The 20,562-nt window shown below is 35.8% G+C and overlaps 1 protein-coding gene across 1 annotated transcript in view; it reads left to right on the plus strand.

Annotated features, from left to right (window-relative positions):
* Nucleotides 1-20,562, plus strand: part of EYS (eyes shut homolog) — a 704,955-nt gene that overhangs the window by 474,440 nt on the left and 209,953 nt on the right. Inside the window, exon 36 of the mRNA XM_054280634.1 lies at nucleotides 13,696-13,808. Within this exon, the coding sequence (XP_054136609.1) occupies nucleotides 13,696-13,808 (113 nt within the window). The remainder of the gene's footprint in view (nucleotides 1-13,695; nucleotides 13,809-20,562) is intronic.

Below are 20,562 nucleotides of genomic sequence, written 5' to 3' on the forward strand. Positions count from 1 at the left end.
TAGTTTATTTAATTTTCCATAACCATGTAGTGCCTCCTGAATTGCTATGAATAAAAAAAAAAAAAACCTCTTTTCTCTCACAGCTGCTTTTTTTACAGTATTCTGGTACAGTATCTTAGTTTTTTATTTCTTACCTCTGTCACCATTTTTACTAGCATTTGTATGACTTTGCATCTCTCTAACCTCTTTAGTGGCAATTGTATTTTTATGCAATGACTCACAGTAAGCATTGCATCAACTCCATTATAATTTATCTGTGAAATTTTATGTGATAAATGCAATGTGTCAATATATATTAATTCTCCCTACTGGATCTGACTGGGATGCAGCTAATTTTCTTCACAGCAGCTTGTAGGTGCTGTGTTACAGACTGGTGACCCAAGCAGTGTTGCTAGTATAGGGAAGATTTGGCTGTTGCTGAACACTGTTTACACAGCATCGATTCCTTCTGTTCCTTGCTCTTACCCCTCAGTGAATAGACAGGGTGTGTTTAGGAGCCTGGGAAGAGACACAACTGAGACAGCTGACCCTGGGTGACCAAAAGGATATCCCATGCCATGTAATATCACACTCAGCGATAAATTGGGAAGAAGTTTTTCTAAAGTAGCTGCTCAGAGACTGGCTGGGCACCTGCCTGCTGGTGGTGATTGCTTTTGCATTGGTTTTTTTCTTTATTTGCTAAACGGTCTTAATGACAACTCACCAGTCTGCTCACTTTTTCCCTTCTTCTCTCTATCATCCTGATGAGGGGTGGGAGCAAGAGAGTGGAGGGATCTTATATTCCAGATGGGCTGTACCCACTATATCCCCTCAACTGCACTGCCTCCTCAGAGGGATGTCTGTGGCTAATTTGTGTCATGCTCACAAAGAATCATACACAGCATTTTCTCTTCTACTTCTGTTAGATATCATTAATAATTTGTAGGCCTGACTACTCAGTGTGCTAAAGGTATTTCCAGAAGTGAGAGCCCTGCCTGACTAGCTGGCATGAACCATTCCTTCAGAAGGAACTAACAACCTCTTTATAAAAAAATACTAGGACAGCCAGAAAAAAGTCCTCTTTACATATTTTATACTACAATAGTCATATGAGGTTATATAACTTTCCTAATCATTGAGTGAAATGAATGTTCAAATCTGGAGTTTTCTTTTGGAATCTTAACACAGGGATGCATAAATACCCTCACAGTTGGTAGCCTCTTGATCTGACCTAAATTGCAGGAAGTTATCTGGGTATGTTTTGCATGGTTTTGTTTAACCAAAGAAAAAAGTCTTCAAAATAAGTAGTATCCCAAGTTTTGGTAGTATAGTATAGAAACTAGAACATTTACCATCTTCATAATAAAAGCTTAGAATGAAGTCAGACAAAGTGGAAGAAAAATGACCAGACCAGCATCACCCACCCACCATGATCTTGCAGGTGGGTTTTTAGTTTCACACTTCCTTTGTGAAATTTAGTGAATTTGCATCTTCTTTGATCCTATTTTCTTCTTCACTGTCTCTGAGCCCAGATTCTCTGCTCTTTTCTCCTAAGAGTAGTTTCAGTTTCTCTGCTGAAGCTGCAGTCTGCTAGTTTCCTGTGATGCATATTGTCTTCCATCTGGGTTGTGACCCAGAAAATTTTTATATTTTTTAATCAGAGCCCACTCTTTGGCTCATTATGGAAACCGATCTTATTTTATCCTTCTAACAGTGTAATTTTTATGCTTAAGGGACCATAATGCTAATTTTAAATAGCAGCAAATTAAATATGCAGCCTTTTACAAAATCACACTGATACACAACTGTCTAGGAAAACCCTGACCCTGGAAGTTTTAACACTGTTTTTCCAGTGTTAATAAGACAAAGGGTTTTGGTGACAGCTGCAGTAATGTAACTTGGTCCTGTTTCTCATTTTTAGTCTCTCACTCTTCTTTCCTCCATGTGTTTGAAACTTGTGTAAGGTCCAGCTCAGTTTTGAGTTTTGACAAGTTTTGTTTAATCTTTATGCTTTCTACTTCCAACATATATTATATTCTTTATGCTTTCTACTTCCAATATATATTGTATTCTTTATGCTTTCTGCTTCCAACATATATTATATTCTTTGCTGTTTCCTTGTGTGTGAGTTTCTGTGCATTCATTACTCCTAGTACCCTCTTCCAGCAGGTGATTGCCAGGCACTCATGCAATTTTAATTAAGGAAATTTCACACCTTCCATCTTTGATGTTTTCAGTTCTTTATCTCATCTCTTTAATTTTGTGGGTTTTCCTTCCAAAAAAGAAAACCATCACTGAAGATTTAGTTTTGTTTGTCTAGACTCTGTTTAAATTATGGTGATTCCTGTGTGCTCCTTCCAGAGTTAATCTGGGTGATTAGTGTTTCTGTAGTGTCCTTGACATTTATCAATCTACAGTGTAAGGCTTGTGGGGTGTTTTTTTTTTAGGCTGAGTGTTTAGTTGATGAATAAAAAGACATAAAACTTTTTGTTGAGGAATAGAGTCTACCAAATTCAAAAGCATTTGGTTTCCTGTTATGCATGCTAAGTTAGTCTCACAGCTATGTGATTTTGCCTAGAATCTACTCTAATAATATCAGCAATCTCTCTCTGCATTCAATCTCAGTACAGGATCTCCCATTCTCATTGATCTTCTACGTAGCAGTTTCCATTATTTCAGTAACAATAAATTGACTTTGTGTTCCTTGACAGCTTTGACATTTTGCTGTGTTGTTTCATTCCTTTTCCCAATAGCAAACAATGTAGCAGAGGCAGATTTTATAGAAAACTGTAGTAAATGGAGGCCATTCCTGATCCCTGGCAAATAAGCCCTTCAGTGCTGTTTGCTTAATGGCTTCACTCTAAACTAAGCATCCGAATGTAGCTATTGGGCATGCAGGGAACATCTCAGCCTGAGCAGTGGTCAAACAACACATTTGCCAAGCCAGCAGGAAATGCACTCTGCTCTGAAGGTAGAGGCTGACAAAGCTGTTGTAATATAAAGAGTCATTATTAAGAGAAGAACATGATGATCACGTAAATTTGTGATTCTTGGTGTGCAACATAGAAAAAGAGCAGAACAAAGGAACTGGCAGCTGTTCTACATTGGAAATGCAACTATTATTTTGTGCTTTTTCACCTAAATGAAATGAGATTTGGAAATGAAAGAATAGAGTAGGAGGAAGAATCATTTAATGAAATGGAACTGTGGGGAACATTAGCACAAAATCTTTAATTTCCAATTTTATCATTATTAAGGGTAATTTTTTTGAAAGCAAAAATGAGTAAAGTTAAGTTACTCTATTGATGTCTGTCTCTCTCTTCCGTGGTTTAAAAAATCTCTCTTTACCTGGATTTTACTTTACTGTGTGATTAAAAATTTCTGAGAACCATAGATAGAAATACAGCAAGCTGTTTTCTCTGTGGATAATATTAACAGAAAAAAGTTATATGCGATTGTGTCACATCTCATTATACAGATTCTTGTACCAGGTTACAGAATGCTGCTTTACAGACAATTGTTTACAGCATGGGCTGAATAGTATGGGAAGAAAATAAGAGAGGCAAAATTAAAACAAAGGACATATATAGAATGTATTTTAAAAGTATCACAAGTTAATTATAAGATTAAATGCCAATGTAAACCTGAAATAATAGGAATATCCTGACTATTCACATAAGCTAATGATCTTTGGCATTAGTGAGCCCAGAGCTAAGCCAGATCTGAAAAATAATGCTACTGATTTTGTCTTACAATCAGTTTGTAAAAATGAAAATGAAATTTTTCCATTCTACAACCTGCTGTCCATCCGGTATGTCCATACAGCAGAGTATTTTGGAATCCTTTAATGGGTTTGGAAGAGAGAGATTTTGATTATCAGAAGTTTAAAGAGATTCCTGGTTTATAGCATAACTGAGTGCAGGAATGCAAACCTCTGTGTGACTGTATGTGTGTGCATGCATATCTGCATGTATGTGTCTATTCGTATATGAAAGTTTATTCTTTATGGCCGCTGAAATTCTAATAGCCAAATCATCATGTGGAAAGTCTTCTACTAACATGAATGAAGAAATATCTGGGATCATCAGGCACCCTGTGATTTGTTTTACAGGAAAGAGTATGTAGATTTCTTACAGTAAAGAACTAGGAGCTCCTGGTGGAGAGCAAAATGGACATGAGCCAGCAATGTGTCATTGCAGCAAAGGAGGCTGATGGTATCCTGAGCTGCGTTAGGAGAAGCACTGCTGCAGGTTGAGGGAGGGGATCTCTATCCCGTGCTCAGCCCTGCTGAGGCCACATCTGGAGTGCTGTGTCCGGTTCTGGGCTCCTCAATACAAGAGAGACATGGAGCTCCTGGAGAGACACCAGCACATGGCCACAAGGTTGGTTAGGGAACTGGAACACCTCTCCTGTTAGGAAAGGCTGAGAGAGCCAGGACTGTTCAGCCTGGAGAAAGCTCTGGAGGAAAACTCACAAATGTTCTACAAACATCTGAAGAAAGGCTGCAAAAAGGGAAAAGCCAGGTTCTTCTTAGCAGTGCCGAGTGACAGAACCAGAGGCAATGGGCGCAAGATGAAGCACAGGAGGTGTCATCTGAATATCAGAACTTTTCCACTGTGAGGATGTCTGAGCACTGGCACAAGTTGCTCTAATTGGTATGGGAGTTTCCATTCATGGAGATGTTCAAAACCTGTCTGGACTTGATCCCAAGCAGTTGGCTCTAGGTGTCACTTCTTCAGTAGGGGGTTGGATGAAGGAACCTACCAGAGGTGCCTTCCAACCTCAGCAATGGTGGGATCTGTTACTGTTCTTTTTCCTAGCACCCTGTATTGGTTGCTACTATGGAGATGTAGGATACAGGTTCACTGTCTGCTGAAGATGGTTCTTTACCCTCACCTAATATTTCTAAGTGAATCATAGGAGAAGAAATATGAATTATTTCATAAGGTCAGATGCCCTTTGATGTGGCAGTAGAAGCCTCATTGGCTGCAGAATAGTGGAAAGGAGGGTTCTGAGTACTCTGAGTACCGGATCTTCATACAGTTATTAATGACACTTGTAATCTTTCTGAAGACTGAATAGAAAATTCAATCATTTTATCTTAGTAGGATGCATATTTCATGAACATGGGGGATTTTTAACCTCATTCAAAGGGGTTTTAATAGCATTGACTTTTTTTTTACTTTTGGAAAGTTTTTTTTCAATAAGAAAGAATATACTTGAATGAAGGAATGCAAATGCATTGATTCTCTGGAAAGGGAAAGTGGCTGACCTTGTGGTGTTCCTCCTGCATAACAGCCTGAGGTATGTTGATAGTAAAAATGAAAGAGGTGAGATTTCATCTTGAGAAGAGTAGAACAGGTGAGCATTGAGGCTTAGAGCAATGTTAGGGAGGGAGAGGAGGGAAGTTACTTCCAGAATCTGAGTGTTGGAAGCAAGTAAAGGAGCAGTTTAGAATCTGCCATGCCTGCTTAATTATTTTAATATATATTTTCTTTTTTATAAGTGAAGAACTTACTTTAAACTTCCAGATTTTAGAACATGGTTTGATTACTCCTCTAGATCATATAGTACATAATGTAGTTACATGTGATCTTTTTTGTTTACTATGCTTTTCCTTGGGACTATAAATTCCAAATAATATTTGTAAATGCTTTAGGCAAGGAGTCTAAGAGCATGAAATAGGCTAAGTATGAGGATTTTAGGATTAGGTGTGTCTTTTGCCAAGTATATGACTAGTATACAAGTCAAGGGAGGGAAAAATATATTTAGAGCTAGAGCAAAAGGAAATGCTCCACAAAAATCAACACCAGTCTTTGGCAGTGAGTAGGTAGTACAATTCAAAGCTCCAGGTAAACACATATTGTCATAGATCTCTCAGGACTGCATCTCTCAAAACAGAAATTCAAGATAAACCAAAGTATTAGGTAACCAAATCCAACTGCTGACTGAAAGTTTTTGTTTCCTCAGAGATATAAAACACCAGATTATATGTCCACTTCTCAGTTGTGCCAAGTTAAACTGCCATTAATCTTAATCTATGTTAATACGATGAATTATAGATACACTTTCCTGTTCTGCTACATTTGTCACAAGGGCAGTAACACCTAACTGAGAGACAGAGCAGACAAAAAACAGTGGTAACCTGTCAGTTGTTTCATTAAAAATTAATAAAAATTTAATATTTTTTTGTTATTGTTAGAGTTTATTTGGTTTAGAACACAACAATTCATATTGTTTTACTATGGTAAGATAATTAAATGCATTTTGGAAGTCTGTGGATTCATCACTTTCTTGGCACATCATGGTTAATGTTTTTATGTGATCTGTCTTCTGCAGATACACCTCTGGTCACATAAATACATGTGTCTAACACCTTGGTAACCTTGGAATGCCTAAATGCTCCTAAAATCTTTGTTACATGTCAGGCAGCTCTCCCTGTTACCATGTTCTTAACACTGTAAACCCCTACTTCTCACCTGGTCCTGATATATGCCTCGTTGGAGTCTCTGGAGTATTCTGGGGAAGTGAAGGCATTTGTTGAAAGATATAGTGTGCCAGCTGATAGATATATTCCTTACCTAGGGTGTGAGGAATACTGTTGTCTTACAACACCTCTTGTCTTAAGAAATTGCATTAAGAAAAAAAAATACATCTTTGTATTTAAGATGTACAAAACCAGACAAACCAGTTGTATATGCTTCTAAAAGGTGTACTGGCATGATATAAGAAAAGCACAAACCATGAAGAAATTTTTCTCTTCTCACCCTTCTTCTGCAGAGAATCTTCAGTTTTCTTAGGAGTCTGACAAAATTAGGCCCTTCTGAACATTATATACCATATGTATACATTAAAGAAAAGCCTATTTTATGAGAACATTTTCATTTTTATGGGCATATTTTCATTTTGAAGACACCCTTACTTTTTAGATAAGGTGTTATCTCTTCTACTCAGACAGATGTACTTCTTGTTAGAACTCTTCCCTTTTTCGTAACTCAACATCTATAATTCACCAAGTGTTTCACACTGAAACTCACTTTAGAAATAGAATATCCTGACTTGAAAATGACCCATGAGAATCACCAAATCCATCAGCATATAAACACATATGCTCGATACAAACATCTCTTGGGTTAAATGTTTGTAGATTTGAGTGATTGGCTATTGATTGAACAAGAACCAAAACTAGAGAAGCTGACTGACTTGGACTGAAAACTAGTTCATGGTGATGAGCTCAGAACACCTCTCCCTAAGTGCTGGAGCACTGTAATTTGTTAGCACGATGTTCAGCATATGTGACTTCAGTGTCACTCTGCAAAGGTGAAATGCAGGGAGATGAACTGATTTCCGCAGTTTGATAGAGTCTGCACTATCCAAGAAAGGTAAGTCCATTTTCCAAATTTCACTCTACATTTTCTAGTCCTCTCATGCCAATATATTTTCCAGCTTTCTCAGGGACAAAGTGTTGTACCAGAGAGAATTGAGAAAAGATAAATTACAGTAGTTGAATTTATTAGGAATTTCAATAACAGATGGAGTATGCAAGAGATGCATTATGGTTATAAGCATAAACACTGAAATTGTTTACAAAAGGGACGGACATTTCTAGCCACAAAGCTTAGGAATATCCTTCCTCACATCAGAGTTTTCATATCCCTTCTGAAATGCAGCATTGCACTTGTTACAGTGAAAGCCAAGAGCAAGTTTAAAAGATAAGGATCTTGGCCAAGGATGAACTTTCATAAAAACAGTAAGGAAATTTCTCAGTACTCTTGAATATTTCAGACTTACTGATTTTAATTAATCCTTCGTGGTTTAATGAACCATTCTGAGCTAGAATTGTCAAGATCATGGAGAATTTACAGTGAAGCTCTTGTGCCCAAGATTTAGACTGCCAGTCAATTTAGATGAAGAAATGGTGCAAGAGGAATGAGATGTCAGTTGTGTGGTGAGCTGGTTGCCCCTGAGTCTGGGACCAGGCAGATGACCAGTCTGGTTTCTACTGTGAAGCACAGCAGTGCAGGAGATGGTTTGCCAACTCAGACCCAATGAGAGAGGACAGCCTGTTACCTGCTCCACAGCACATGAGGCTGGAAGAACTATTGACTTGCTGGTTTCCCATAGCAGAACTGTCAGAGTTGCTACTTGTACAACCCCTGATTTTGGTGGCTAGAACAAATGAGACATGAAGAGCAGAAATGTAAACCTCTACTACACTAAGCAGTTTAGGGATTTATTTTCTCCCCTTCTTCTACCTATATTATTATCCTTTACCATTCTTGTTTTATTAAATTCTAGTGATAAGATTCGATATCCATTGTAGATACACTAAAAGCAGATTTAGGGTAATAACAGTAAATTCTTTAAAAGATTCAGTAGAAGTAGATGAAAAAAATCTGAATTTCACTTACCACTTGAGCTCCTTTTTTGTTGCGCTAGTATAACTTCATTAAAATTATTTTGGGATGCTTGGCTCAGGATCACAATATCAGTGTAAAATCATCTATTATATTTAAATATTAATTGAATGAAACTTCAGTGTTATGTATAGGTTGATACGGTATTTCATTTCATAGTCAGTATGAGTGAGGATGAAGAAGATCCTTTGTGTTTCACCCAATTTATTGATATGGTAGCATGTAGACAATTTTACCAGGGCATATTCCCATTTTGCCTTCCAATTTCTTGGAAGATAAACTGGACATAAGCTGAAGCAATTTTCCTTCTCCCATATTTTAAGTGTTTTCTTTATTACTCTTGTTTGAGAGCTAATGCTACTTTTCATTTTCCTACACACTTTGAAATGTCATTAAAGTCTTTGGCATATACTCTGTTATCTAACAATAAAAATGCTTGTTATTTAAAATTTGAACTGAGTATAGAAATTGTTATTAAAAGTAAATGTTAGGAAGTAGACAAGCCTTGTCCAATTTTCTTGATCTACCAGAGTAAAAACTAATTAGGTTTAAGTTTTATTAATTGATTTTTTAAAAATTAAGACAGCAAGAAACATTTTCCAGAAAGGTGATGTCTGAGTCACTAATGTTGATTTTTAACAAAGTCTTGAAAACTTTTGAGCTTTAACAAAGTACATATCCCATATATAGCATGTTGCCTTGAATGCAGGCAAGTTTCAGTGTTCAGTAAGTGAAATGTAAAGGCAGAATGCTGTCCTATTGAAATAAGCCCATTCTGATTGTTTTACTGCTAATTTTGGTAGTCTGTATATTTCTGGTTTTTTCTGTATGTAATTCAGTATCAAAGAGAGGAAAATGGGTTTTAAAATGACATCTTAAAAGAACAAATTCCAAATTCTTCTTTAGGGGGAGGCATTACCACCACAACCACCCATGGAACTTAGACATGGGGTTTTTGGTTTGGTTTGATTTGGTTTGGTTTGGTTTGGTTTTTTTAAATATTTCTTTTGATTTTCGTATTTTTCTTTAGTGGGATTGATATTGAAGTTCAGTTGCAGATGACTTGAAGCAGGTTATAACTGAGACGGTTAGCCAAATTTTAATGGCAAATTTAAAGAAAATACAGAAGTGAGATTATGGCTTGCTTAATCTCAAAGTTCATTGTGACTTTCATATGATTCTAATTACTAGCAGAAAACAAAATTGGAGAAGCTATTATCTAAGTTGAGGTGCTTTTTGAGTTATCAATTTCCAAATGGTTCACCATGGTTTTAGTAAATACAAGTTAAAATTTTATTAGTATATTCAAAACTGTGCACCTGAGTTATTTTATTTAAGTTTGAAATATTGCATTTTAAAAGTTTTGTATTCTATTGGAGAGAGTTCTATTTATCAGACTCCAAAATCAGATGTATTTCAGGAATCACAAAGATGTGAAAGACTCCTAAATAGTGTATGCTGGTACACTGTAATATCTATAGTGAGAATATTTAAGATACATAACATTTATCTTGACTGGAGACAAATGAGGAAAGATTGTTCTATTCTTTGTTTTCTTTCTAGTTAATCATACTTTTCAAATAAATGCTCGGATCATAAGACAAAAATTCATTATATTATTTATGAATCTGTAGTGAATTGACAGCAGGTAAGTTCATTTCATTAGGAACTCATTCTAGGTTAATTCTATCTAGCAGCAGCTTAATTTGGGCTAGTCAGTAAGGGATGTTAATAAATTATTTGGCATATATGTGTGAACTTTTCCTACAAGGTAAGTATCAGTACACATTTTTGTCAAGTATAAAGGGCATTTAAAGAGCATGGTTACTATGTGTCAAACATATCTGAATAGATTGTGAATAGTGAATTTTATTAAACTAAATTTCTGGTGTTGCTCTGGCCCTGACATTTTCAGGCAATTTAAGTGTTACAGTTTGTTAGCATATTAATGTATTTTTGCAAATGGTAGGGAACTCAACTACATGTGAAGTCTGCATTTTAATGTTCTGCTAAACACAAAAGGTATCTGTTCTCAAAAGTAGAAGAATAAAAGCCACTTATTTTTGATTATATATATCAATAGCTCTTATTCCTATATTTCTCTAAGATATTGATTTTTTTGTAGAGATAGCATAGCAGAACAAATGCAAGTAAGTGTTTGACCAAAATGTTTATAATGTAGGTATAGGTAAAAAACAAAGAAGTAATAATTTTAAGATTGATTTACAGGAGTGTATTACCTTCAAAATATGCACATGTATCAATGTAAGAGAAATTACTAGGCAGCCGGCCAGTAGTGGGGGGAAGGAAACCAGGTTGTTAAAATATTCATACAATAGAGTGTTTAGGAAAATATGCAGCTAAATGTTGATTTCCAAACTAATTTGTTCTTCAGTGTGCAAAATGAACCATAAGTTGACATAGTGAATTTTCCCTATAGAAGCATCTTGGATGAACTTAACTTGGCACAGTAGCTGTCATAAAATTGTATTGTATCTGCCCTTTGCATTTATTGATTTCTTTTGTTTTCTATTTTGTTTGTTCATTTTTACAATCCCGAGAAAGAGGACCTTTGTTGAAACACATGCATGGCATGACTGAGACAGTCATATAAGGCTCAGGGAGAAAAAAAGAAGCACAGTTTAACAAGCTGATTTATGCAGCCAATATTAAAACACTGTTCAATTGTTCATTCGGGGAGGGGCAATTTTACAGGTTACAATAAATTATAAATTACAATAAATTAATAATATTTATATAATATATAAAATAATAATATTGCATAAATTTTATATGATATTATAATAAACTATAATAAAATAAATACCTTGATCACAATGTCTCTGGTTTCCAGCTCAGAATCCTGTAACTATTTCTGTCTATGTTCATAATAAATTTATAACAGATCCTTCATCCTGTTAAATTGAAAATTATTTTATTTACTACTTACAAAAGGCTGGGGAAAAAATAACAAGGATCTCTTATAAAAAAATAAAACATGAAGCTTAGTAGGGCAAGACATCTTCAAAGATTATCTGGTATATTTTATTATAATGATGGCAGCAAAACAGGCTGCTGAGTGTATGTCTCTCTTGGCAGCCCATCACACTTATTTCTATGCCTGAGTGGCTGGAAAAGGAGGAAGAGAAAGAGTGTTCTATTGTCTGTAATCCATATGAATAACCTCTGCCAGCCCTTTTGAAATATCAAATAGTCTTGTTTTCTTAATCTACAAAGTTAACTTGGAGGAGAGTGTTCACATCCAGTTCTTGAAGGTGTTTTTTTCTTTTTTTAGGTCCAGAAAGCTTCATTGTAATCCTCTGTGTTTATTCCACAGAGGAAACATCTTCCCTTTGCCACATTTGAACTGTGTTGACTTTAAATGCCACCTTATAGATGGTTACATAACTTTCCATATTTTTGCCATGTAATAACGTATCTTTTTTAAAGTCTTAACTTTGTGTAAGCCTTTGTCTGCTAAGAAAATAAACAGTAAACTATTAATGAACTCTCTGAGCCCTCCCATGGGTTGGAAGGCCAGTTCATTCTGTTTATAGTGTGTGGCATGGCACGCTGTGTTATGTTCCAGAGTGGTTGAGCAGTGCAGAGAAAAGCAATTCTCCTTGCTTCAACTGTATTGTATTTGTGCAGCCTATCTGTATTTGGGGAGGCAGACAGCTCTTCTTCCCTTTAATATGATTGATTTTTTAACCCCATTTACACTTGTACCATCCACAACATGCTATGGCAGAGTTCCACAATTTAATTTTGAGTTATAGGAAGAGCAAACCCCTTACCTTGCTTTCATCTTCGCACTAATTTATATCATTTCATATCCTTTTGATTCTGTATTTTGAGAAACTGAAAGCTCTTTATTCATCTGCACACTGCTCTGTTCTGTCTCTCGTTGACAGTGAGTTTTCCTGACTGAAGATCCCTGGTCTGTACAGTTACTGTGTTCAGAAACTCTCATGTGTATAATCATCCTTACATGACTTATGATTTTGCATATTTGTGACACTTTTGCACATTGTGAAATCCTTTTCTCAGGATTTCAGTTTTGCTATCCTGAGTAGTGCAGAAAACATTGAGCCACTCAAATACGTTGAAGACCACAGACCCTAATACAGACTTGTAGAGAGAATTTCTAGGGACTCTTCATATTGAGAAACCTCACCATTTGCTCACAATTTTTCTGCTTCTGTTTTAACCATTCTTCTAATTTATTTAAGGCCTTCCTTGCTATCCCAGGGAGACTGAGTTACTTGAGAATCTTTTAACAGAGAAACTTGTTAAAGTCCTTTGGAAATCAAAGACTATGTGCCAAGCATCCTTTTTCTCATAGTCAGTGTTCCTCCTCTGAGTTACAATTTCTCTTTTCAGAAACCCTCTCAACTATTCCCCTGTACATTACATTAATCTACATATATGTTAATTCTGTTCTTCAGTGTAATTCATAATCACTGTGTTGTGTTACTGATCTGTAGTTTGAGGTATGTCCTTGCATGCCCTAGTCTTGTCCCCATTTTTAAAAGCATACAAAGCAAAAACCCAAGCCACTCTTCCCCCACAAATCCATGTCTACCATTCCCATGGTTTGGAGTCCATTTTAAGTGATGACCACAGTAAATTCCCATAAGAGTCCCAGGCAAACACAACATCTTTCTCGTTTTTTTGCCACTGTTCACTTTTTGCGGATTTTTAAAAAACACTTTCTAGAAGTAATTCAATTTAAGACAGATCTCTGATGTACTCAAACTAAAAAGGGGTTCAGTCACAGGAACCTCCCAGAACAATTCTTCATTAAATTTTGATTTGGTGAGTCATTTACATTTCTTGCTAGAGCCTTGTCTCTTTGAACATTCCCTTTACACTTAGCTGGTCTATTATCCCTAAAGCCTTTCTGGCAGGCTTAATGCTCCTGTTGGGCTTTAAAAAGCATGTAATGCTTTCCATTATGCTTTCAGCAAATTGTTCCTCAAGATTTTTTTTTTTATTTCTGCAACTATCTAAACTTGACTTCGTTGTTAAAAATGGGTCCTTGGCAGTGCATAACAACTTACTGTTCTCTGTGTTTTCAGTGTCCCTGCAGTGATTCCCATTTTTAGTAGGTCCTTAGGCATCTTTGAACCATGATTAAGGGTACTAGAAATCTTTTAAGCAGGGAAGTAATACATTTACAAATTTCAAATGTTCCCTGTTTACAATTCCCCACGACTTGTATTCCTCTACAGAAAAATAAACATCTTGATCATAATGTAAACAAGCAAAAGAACTGTATGCATTTTTTCCTTTGTAGGTTTCTGGACCTGTCTACAATTTCACTGGCTGTATAAAAGTCGTAGAAATCAATAACATCGGACCTTTCAGCTTCTCTAGTGCTGTGGGAAGAAGTAATGTTGACAATTGCAGGTAAACTGCCCTCTATGCCTTTTCAAATCCTAAGGAAGTGTTTGTGCTGATTTTGCTTTCTTCCTTACTCAGGGTGACCATTTTAGATAATTTCAACAGGAAATTATCTATTTTTTTCTATACAGGAAAATAAAAGGACAAAAATCCCTAGAGAGACAGATATCTTGCTTTCTTTTATGCTTTTAAAGCATTTTCTTAATGGAAGATTTTTTTTTTTCAGAGTAGTTCAATTAAACTTGACAGCTTATTTGGAGTGAGTTGTCACACCCTGAATGCTGAAACAGTATACTAAGATGATCTATAGGAAAATACAGGACTGGGAAGTGGGGAGATATGCTGATTGTGTCTTACTTGTGACTTTGGGACTTCCATTAATCTTGTTACAAATATGAATGAGCTGGTGCCACATTTACTCTACAAGAGATTGTGAAAAATACTGGAAAACATTGTTTCTGAATACATTGAAAAACCTCAATTGATTTCAGTTTTGCATTTTCACATTGCTGTTGGTCATGCATTGATTGAAATAAAAGCCATGCAGGGGCAGTGGTGTACATTAGGATTCTATTCTGGAGTATGGTAGGTTTGAACATGGCGAAGTGGAAAGCAAAGGAAAACAGAGGTGAATTGCATTTGTAGATAATGAAGTCTTTAGGGAGAGAATATCATTTCAGTCATAGGATGTGCATGTCCTAGATTTCGGAGGACATTATATCTGGCTTTTAACATATGACTTTTTTTCCCTAGAATTTGTAGAAAAGGCCAATTAATGTTCATGTGCTTGTTTAAACACCATCCTTGAAAGCTGGTGTTAACCCACTAGACCATTAGTTAAAGATCCATGAGATCTGAACCCTGCACTCACCTCCACCATCACCCCTTAATGAGCACACATCCCACTCAAAGTTACAACAGTACAACAGTAAACCCACTGTCTAATGAATTATCTGCCCCAAGTCCCAGGCATCTAAGTTTTTGCCAGTAAAACTTACTCTGAACGCAAAATTCAATTTGTTATCCTGGCAGAGACCTGCCACCATTTTTATTTAGAGCAGCAGCTGAGTGTTATCTCCTTGTCCAAGCTCGATGAAGAAATAAATCTTCACACCCTTCAAGTTCCCCATAGCATTTTGTTTGGAATATGTTCTCTAAGTACATTTAGCAAATGGTTGTGGGTCTAAATCCTGCAGGAGAAAGAAAACCCTGGCCACTGTTTTGACAAACCCCCAAAAAACAAAGAAACAATGTCTCTTCTCTTGTCTTTCTGTACAGTGTTTCATCAGAAATTTTCCTAGTCATAACTGTGGTGTCCTTCCAAATGAGGGCATGTACTCTTGTGTGTGAAAATATGCCTCTTTGCAAAACAGAAATTCATAAGGTTGAAAGCAAGTGAGGATGCTATTTCATGTTTTTCATTCAGGTATTAACTTTTAAGAATCATGGTGAAAAAAATATCATAAACCATCTCTGCTGTCTCCTCTGGTTACTAGATTAGGAAATTTTTCTCTATTTTGCATATGCATTAGAGCTTTGATGTCCTAAATCATAGGCAAGAGGTGGTTCTGTTTTTTAAACTACTAGGTAAAAACAGGATAACTTCAAAATCAGGACTGTTACTGTTTTTTCTACTTTCTTTCATTCTTGTTAAAAATACTCATTGATACAAGTGCTTACACCCTTTAGCTTTTTGACACTATTCTTTTTTACAGTTTTTCCTATTGAACACTTTATATAACCATTCTATTAAGTGTCAATAGCCTTCAACAAGCAAAAGAAAAGAAATGAGAACAGCTTTGTCCAGTCTGTGTATCTAACAGAGAGGGATATAGAGCTGAAAGAGGTGGCTTGTAAAAAAATAGCTTTGTTCCTTTTAAATTTTTATTATTATAGAATGCTGTGTTATCTGTTATATTATAATCTATAGAACTATGTACCAAGATTTATTGAATTTTCTATTGATTCTGAAACTCCCCTTCATAGTTAATTAGCATACAAATATGGCTTATATTGTATAATACAGACATTAAAGATTGTTTTATTTGAATCAGAACTCAGAGATTACAGTCTAGGACTGTTTCTTGCAAATACTTATTGTGCATATGTTACTGATTAGGTGAGTAAAATGACATGACTTTGTATAGATGAACTGTGGATATTATGTTGTACATAAAAGGTTGTTGAAAGAATGATGGGCCTTCTCAATGCTCTATGCTAAGCAAAATGTTCCCTTTACCTCCCTGCTTCTTCAGAAGGGTGCAGATGAGTCTTACAGTGTCCAGCCCCATGCAGTCCGCACAGACCTGGCACCATCCTGGTCCAAATCACAGTTGTTCTTGTCTGGGAAAAGCTGAATTTCAAGAATGGAAATTGTTGTGTTTAGTCTGCTGAAATTCAGATTAATTTCAACAGATAATTGAAATTTTTCTGAATTTCCATTGGTGGAGAGGGAAAGCCATAGAGATGGACTGCTTGGAAGCCTGGCAGACATTTTCTTTGCTCATTCCTGCCCTGTGACACACAAATTTCATAGCTGCTCACACCTGGCAGCTAACATCATGGTTTGATTTTCACTTTAGGTATAACCCACACTCATCTTGACATCAACAGCCTTTAAATGTAGTCTGCTTCCCTAAATGCACCTATGAAGCTCAGCTGTCATTCCCCTTTTGCAAGACATGCTGCTGGGGAAGATGGATTTGTTTGGAAAAGCAAGGAGAAAATGATTGAAGGAAGTTGTTTAAATATGGCAATAATGGAATATGTACTTTGCAAATACAAGTAGCAGTGACTACTAAATTACGTGGTGTAACTTTTATTTTCAGAATTTGCATGGTTCTGCAGATGCAATATTGCTGCAGTTGCAGCTGCCTAACAGCAGCAGAGAACTCTGCAGTGTGGCAGACAAAGCAATCCAGTTTCTTCTGCAAAAACATGCCTGTACTTGACACTCAGAGGCACTGTTTCTGTTCTTACTGTAGTAGTTTTTTCTTTAATTGACCTCCTATTTATCATCACCTATTTGTAGATTTGTAACACCTTTGAATGCCCTGCTTTTACATATTTAGCATGCTCTAGAGGCATTCAGTTGTCCTGCTGGGTTTTGTCCTTGTTGGTGCTCCAGCTGCTTGGATTACTTCATTATTGTGGTCATGCTTATGCTTCTTAAAATGTATGGGTTTGTGAGTAAATTTTAAGCTTATGATTTTTTCATAGGATTGAAATTTACTCAAATGTGTTCTGCCATCTTTCTAACTGGATCTATTTTTATTTTAAAATACCAAAAGGATGATCTAATACATGCAAGGAATATAGATAGCTTTCAAAAGCGTATTTTAGAGATAGTTCATATACCTTCTCAAAACTATTGAAATCACTTCATCAAGACAAGACAAGACCAGACAGAACCTTTCACAGGATATTATATACTGCATGTTCCTCATCTCAGAGACTTACATTACTTTTTTAAAAATGTTCAGAATTAAGAAATGCAAAAAATTGCACCATAACATTAGTTTCATTGGCATATATATCTGACTATCTACAGTCTAAAATGCTATATTTATGGCAAGAATATTATTTATTCTTTTAAAATTCTTATATTTTAATGTGAACATCGTACACCACAAGGGAAAGAGGATTATTTAACTTGGTAGAACTAAATTTGAAATGGGGGCATCAGGCAAATTACCTTTTATGTCATTTTGGAAACAGGTGTTAAATTCTGCTTAAATTGAAGATTATTGATACAGGCAGCACCAGGCAATTGGATATGATTAAAGACCAAATACTTGCAATAATCCTTATCATTCTGGAAAATGCAAGATTTCTGTGCATGCTCAGAAGCACTGAGATTTTGGATATGTGGCTTTAACCCAGTTAATCTGGGCCAGATCCTTCTGCAATTTATGTGCATTATTTTTTAAGCGTTGTGTTTATAACTGCACTATTGCACGATGCCACGGGGACAGAGAGCAGGTAGGAGGGATGTACTGCCCTGAAGGCTCATCAGAACTTTCTGCCATTCAGTGTAACCAAGGTGAAACAGGAAATGGCAGAATAATGGTGTAGGCAGGAGGAGTTTGACTCTCTGAGAGCAGACTGGCAGCCATGAAGTACTCTGAGCTATGCAGCTTTGGCTTTCAAGGGAGGCTGTAATGGAATCATATCAATTAGGAAAAGTAATCCTCCAATAGGGAGTTTCCTAGAATTATGCTAGACTATATAGTTATGTAAAACTTTTCAAACTTAATGTTATGATTCTCTTTAAATTATACCTGTCTCAAAGTTATGAATATATAGATAATTTTGGAAAACATTATAGAACAACCAATAGTAGTAATAGAGAGACAATTGAAAATAAAGGATCTCTGATGACATTTTTTAAGAAATGCAATCTCTTTTTTTTCTTCTTCTGGAGGAAGGTACTTGTGATGTGTTAATGGAATATAAAGCTTTTTCAAGTGTTTCAGAAAATGTTACTGGAATAGATTTACAGAATAAATGGCTATCACTTCCAGACAGAGTTCAGATGACAGATATAAATGAAGCTTTGATTCCCAGTATTAAAAGCTGGTGTTTACTGCAGTTCATTTCTGTTTTAGTGTCTGGGAACTATGACTGCTATATATTGCTGTAAGTGTTTACTGTAACAGTTTACTGCATGTACTAAATTCAAAGGCTCCAAACATACACACAGAAAATATATACATATACATATATACCTGTACCTATCCAAGGCCTGTGTTTTCATTAAAAAAAAGAATCTTACCTATGAAACAGAAAAATATTGTTTAATATTTTCCTAAGAGAAGTCTTACTGATGGATGCAAATGTACAGTAGTGAATTGGACTCTCAGAGAGGAGCTAATAAGCTAAGTTCTTCATTACTGCCCTTTGGACAGAACTGTGGTAGATTTTTTTAAAATATTTTGCTTTCTTATTCATTTATCTTAATATGTGTTTCCAGGCTGAAGATGAGCTTTATTTCAGCAAAAGCTCTGATTGTTATTGCATTTTTAAAAGAGGCTCTTGAAAGTGCATTACCCAAGGTCCATTCCATCAAGAGGACTCATGGGTTTCCTGATATATGGCAATTTTCTCAGGAGGTATGCAATACACTTTGGAGAGCTCTACATGTTTTCAATAAGCCCTCAGTTCCACTTTCCCCTCACTCATGCACTTTCCAACAAGCTCCAAATCCCTTTCCTCATGTATGACTACTCCCTTTTCCATTCTGTAGTTTTCTGTGATATTTTGCAGAAATCCCCACAGACCACAACACCTTTGTGAAGTCTGTCTCCTGTGCAATTTCTCAGCATTTTTTCCACTGTGGAACTTCCTGTTTTTCAGTATATTATAAAACATCACAACTCAGAGCATCTGACACCAAGCATCTGAAGGCGTTTGACTTCTGTCTTTGGAATGAACTGCATACTTTAAAAAGGGGAAAGTTCATCTGCTGAAAGTTATTTTTCAGTCAGTTGTGAAAGTCCTACTGTTACCTGTTACCATTCCACTTTCCAAGGAAAGTGGTTATGCTGGTACAGCCTGTATGTTAGAGCTCATCCTAAGAGTCCGTAGAAGACTCAAGTCAGCTTGAAGAGTTTCTTCATATGAATCCACCTGAACTGAAAAATTTAATGTCAATCAAACATACAAGCTAGCTCAAAATCAAAAGAGAAATCATAGAGTTCCAAGCTTAAGCTCTTCTGTCCACTTCCATCTTAGGTTATTAATAAATGCAAGATCCTATAAAAAGCACTGAGCTTCTGTTATATGTGAGAGACTACCAGATAAATTCTTACATCCCAGCATCTCACTTACATTACCTGCATTTTTGTCTTCTCCTCAAGAGTTTAAAGTTATGTGCTAAATTCTGAAACCCCAAAACAAAAGACAAAGAAGAATATGCAGTGTCCATCAACATTATAGAAGAAAATTATTAAATGAAGAATACTGACACTACTTAGTTTTATTTATTTAAGAAGTTTTATGAGCTTTCTCTGGTTAACATGGAGATTGGACTAAAGTTTCTGATATACAGAACTGAAGTTAAAGCTTCAGAAATATTCATTTGTATTCACCACATGCATGATGCTTGATATTACATTAATAACATTTCTGCACAATTCTAACATGGAGAGAGATAATTTGATCTTTTTTTATGCATTTATTTTGTTACGTTTTCCCTCTCCTTTGCTCACTGACAACTTTTGTGTTTGTTTGCCTCTTACTCATTTTCCAGGGCCTGGGTTGCTTTCATATGCTTTCGTCCCTTTACTTGATTTGTCCTTCTTGATTTCCTTCATCTTTTGCATTTGTTTGCAATATTTTCTTTTCCTTTATGAGATTTGCTGCTCTGTACAATTTCCTGTTACTCTCTGTGCATATATGAATTCTATTCTTCTGTTACCTTTTCTTCTTCTTCTGGCATTCCTGTTTAGATAATGACTTTTCAGTGACAGACTTCAGTGTTAAAGAAAAAAAAAAGAAAACAAAAAAAAAGGAAGAAAGAAAGAAAGAAAGAAAGAAAGAAAGAAAGAAAGAAAGAAAGAAAGAAAGAAAGAAAGAAAGAAAAGGCATATGCAATCTTTACTACAGTTATAAATACTCAAAATCTCTGTAAAATGTTATAGAAGCCCTTTATCTCAATCTTTTGAAGTATTCTGTGAAAATTGTTTCTGATGGATGTTAGATAAATCCATGTGTCCAATATATGCAGGTGAGATAATGTGTGTTTGTAAACATTACATTT

Source organism: Melozone crissalis, unplaced genomic scaffold, assembly GCF_028551555.1.
Source record: "Melozone crissalis strain CALT ecotype California unplaced genomic scaffold, PUWL_Pcris_2 ptg000027l_1, whole genome shotgun sequence".
Taxonomy (NCBI): domain Eukaryota; kingdom Metazoa; phylum Chordata; class Aves; order Passeriformes; family Passerellidae; genus Melozone; species Melozone crissalis.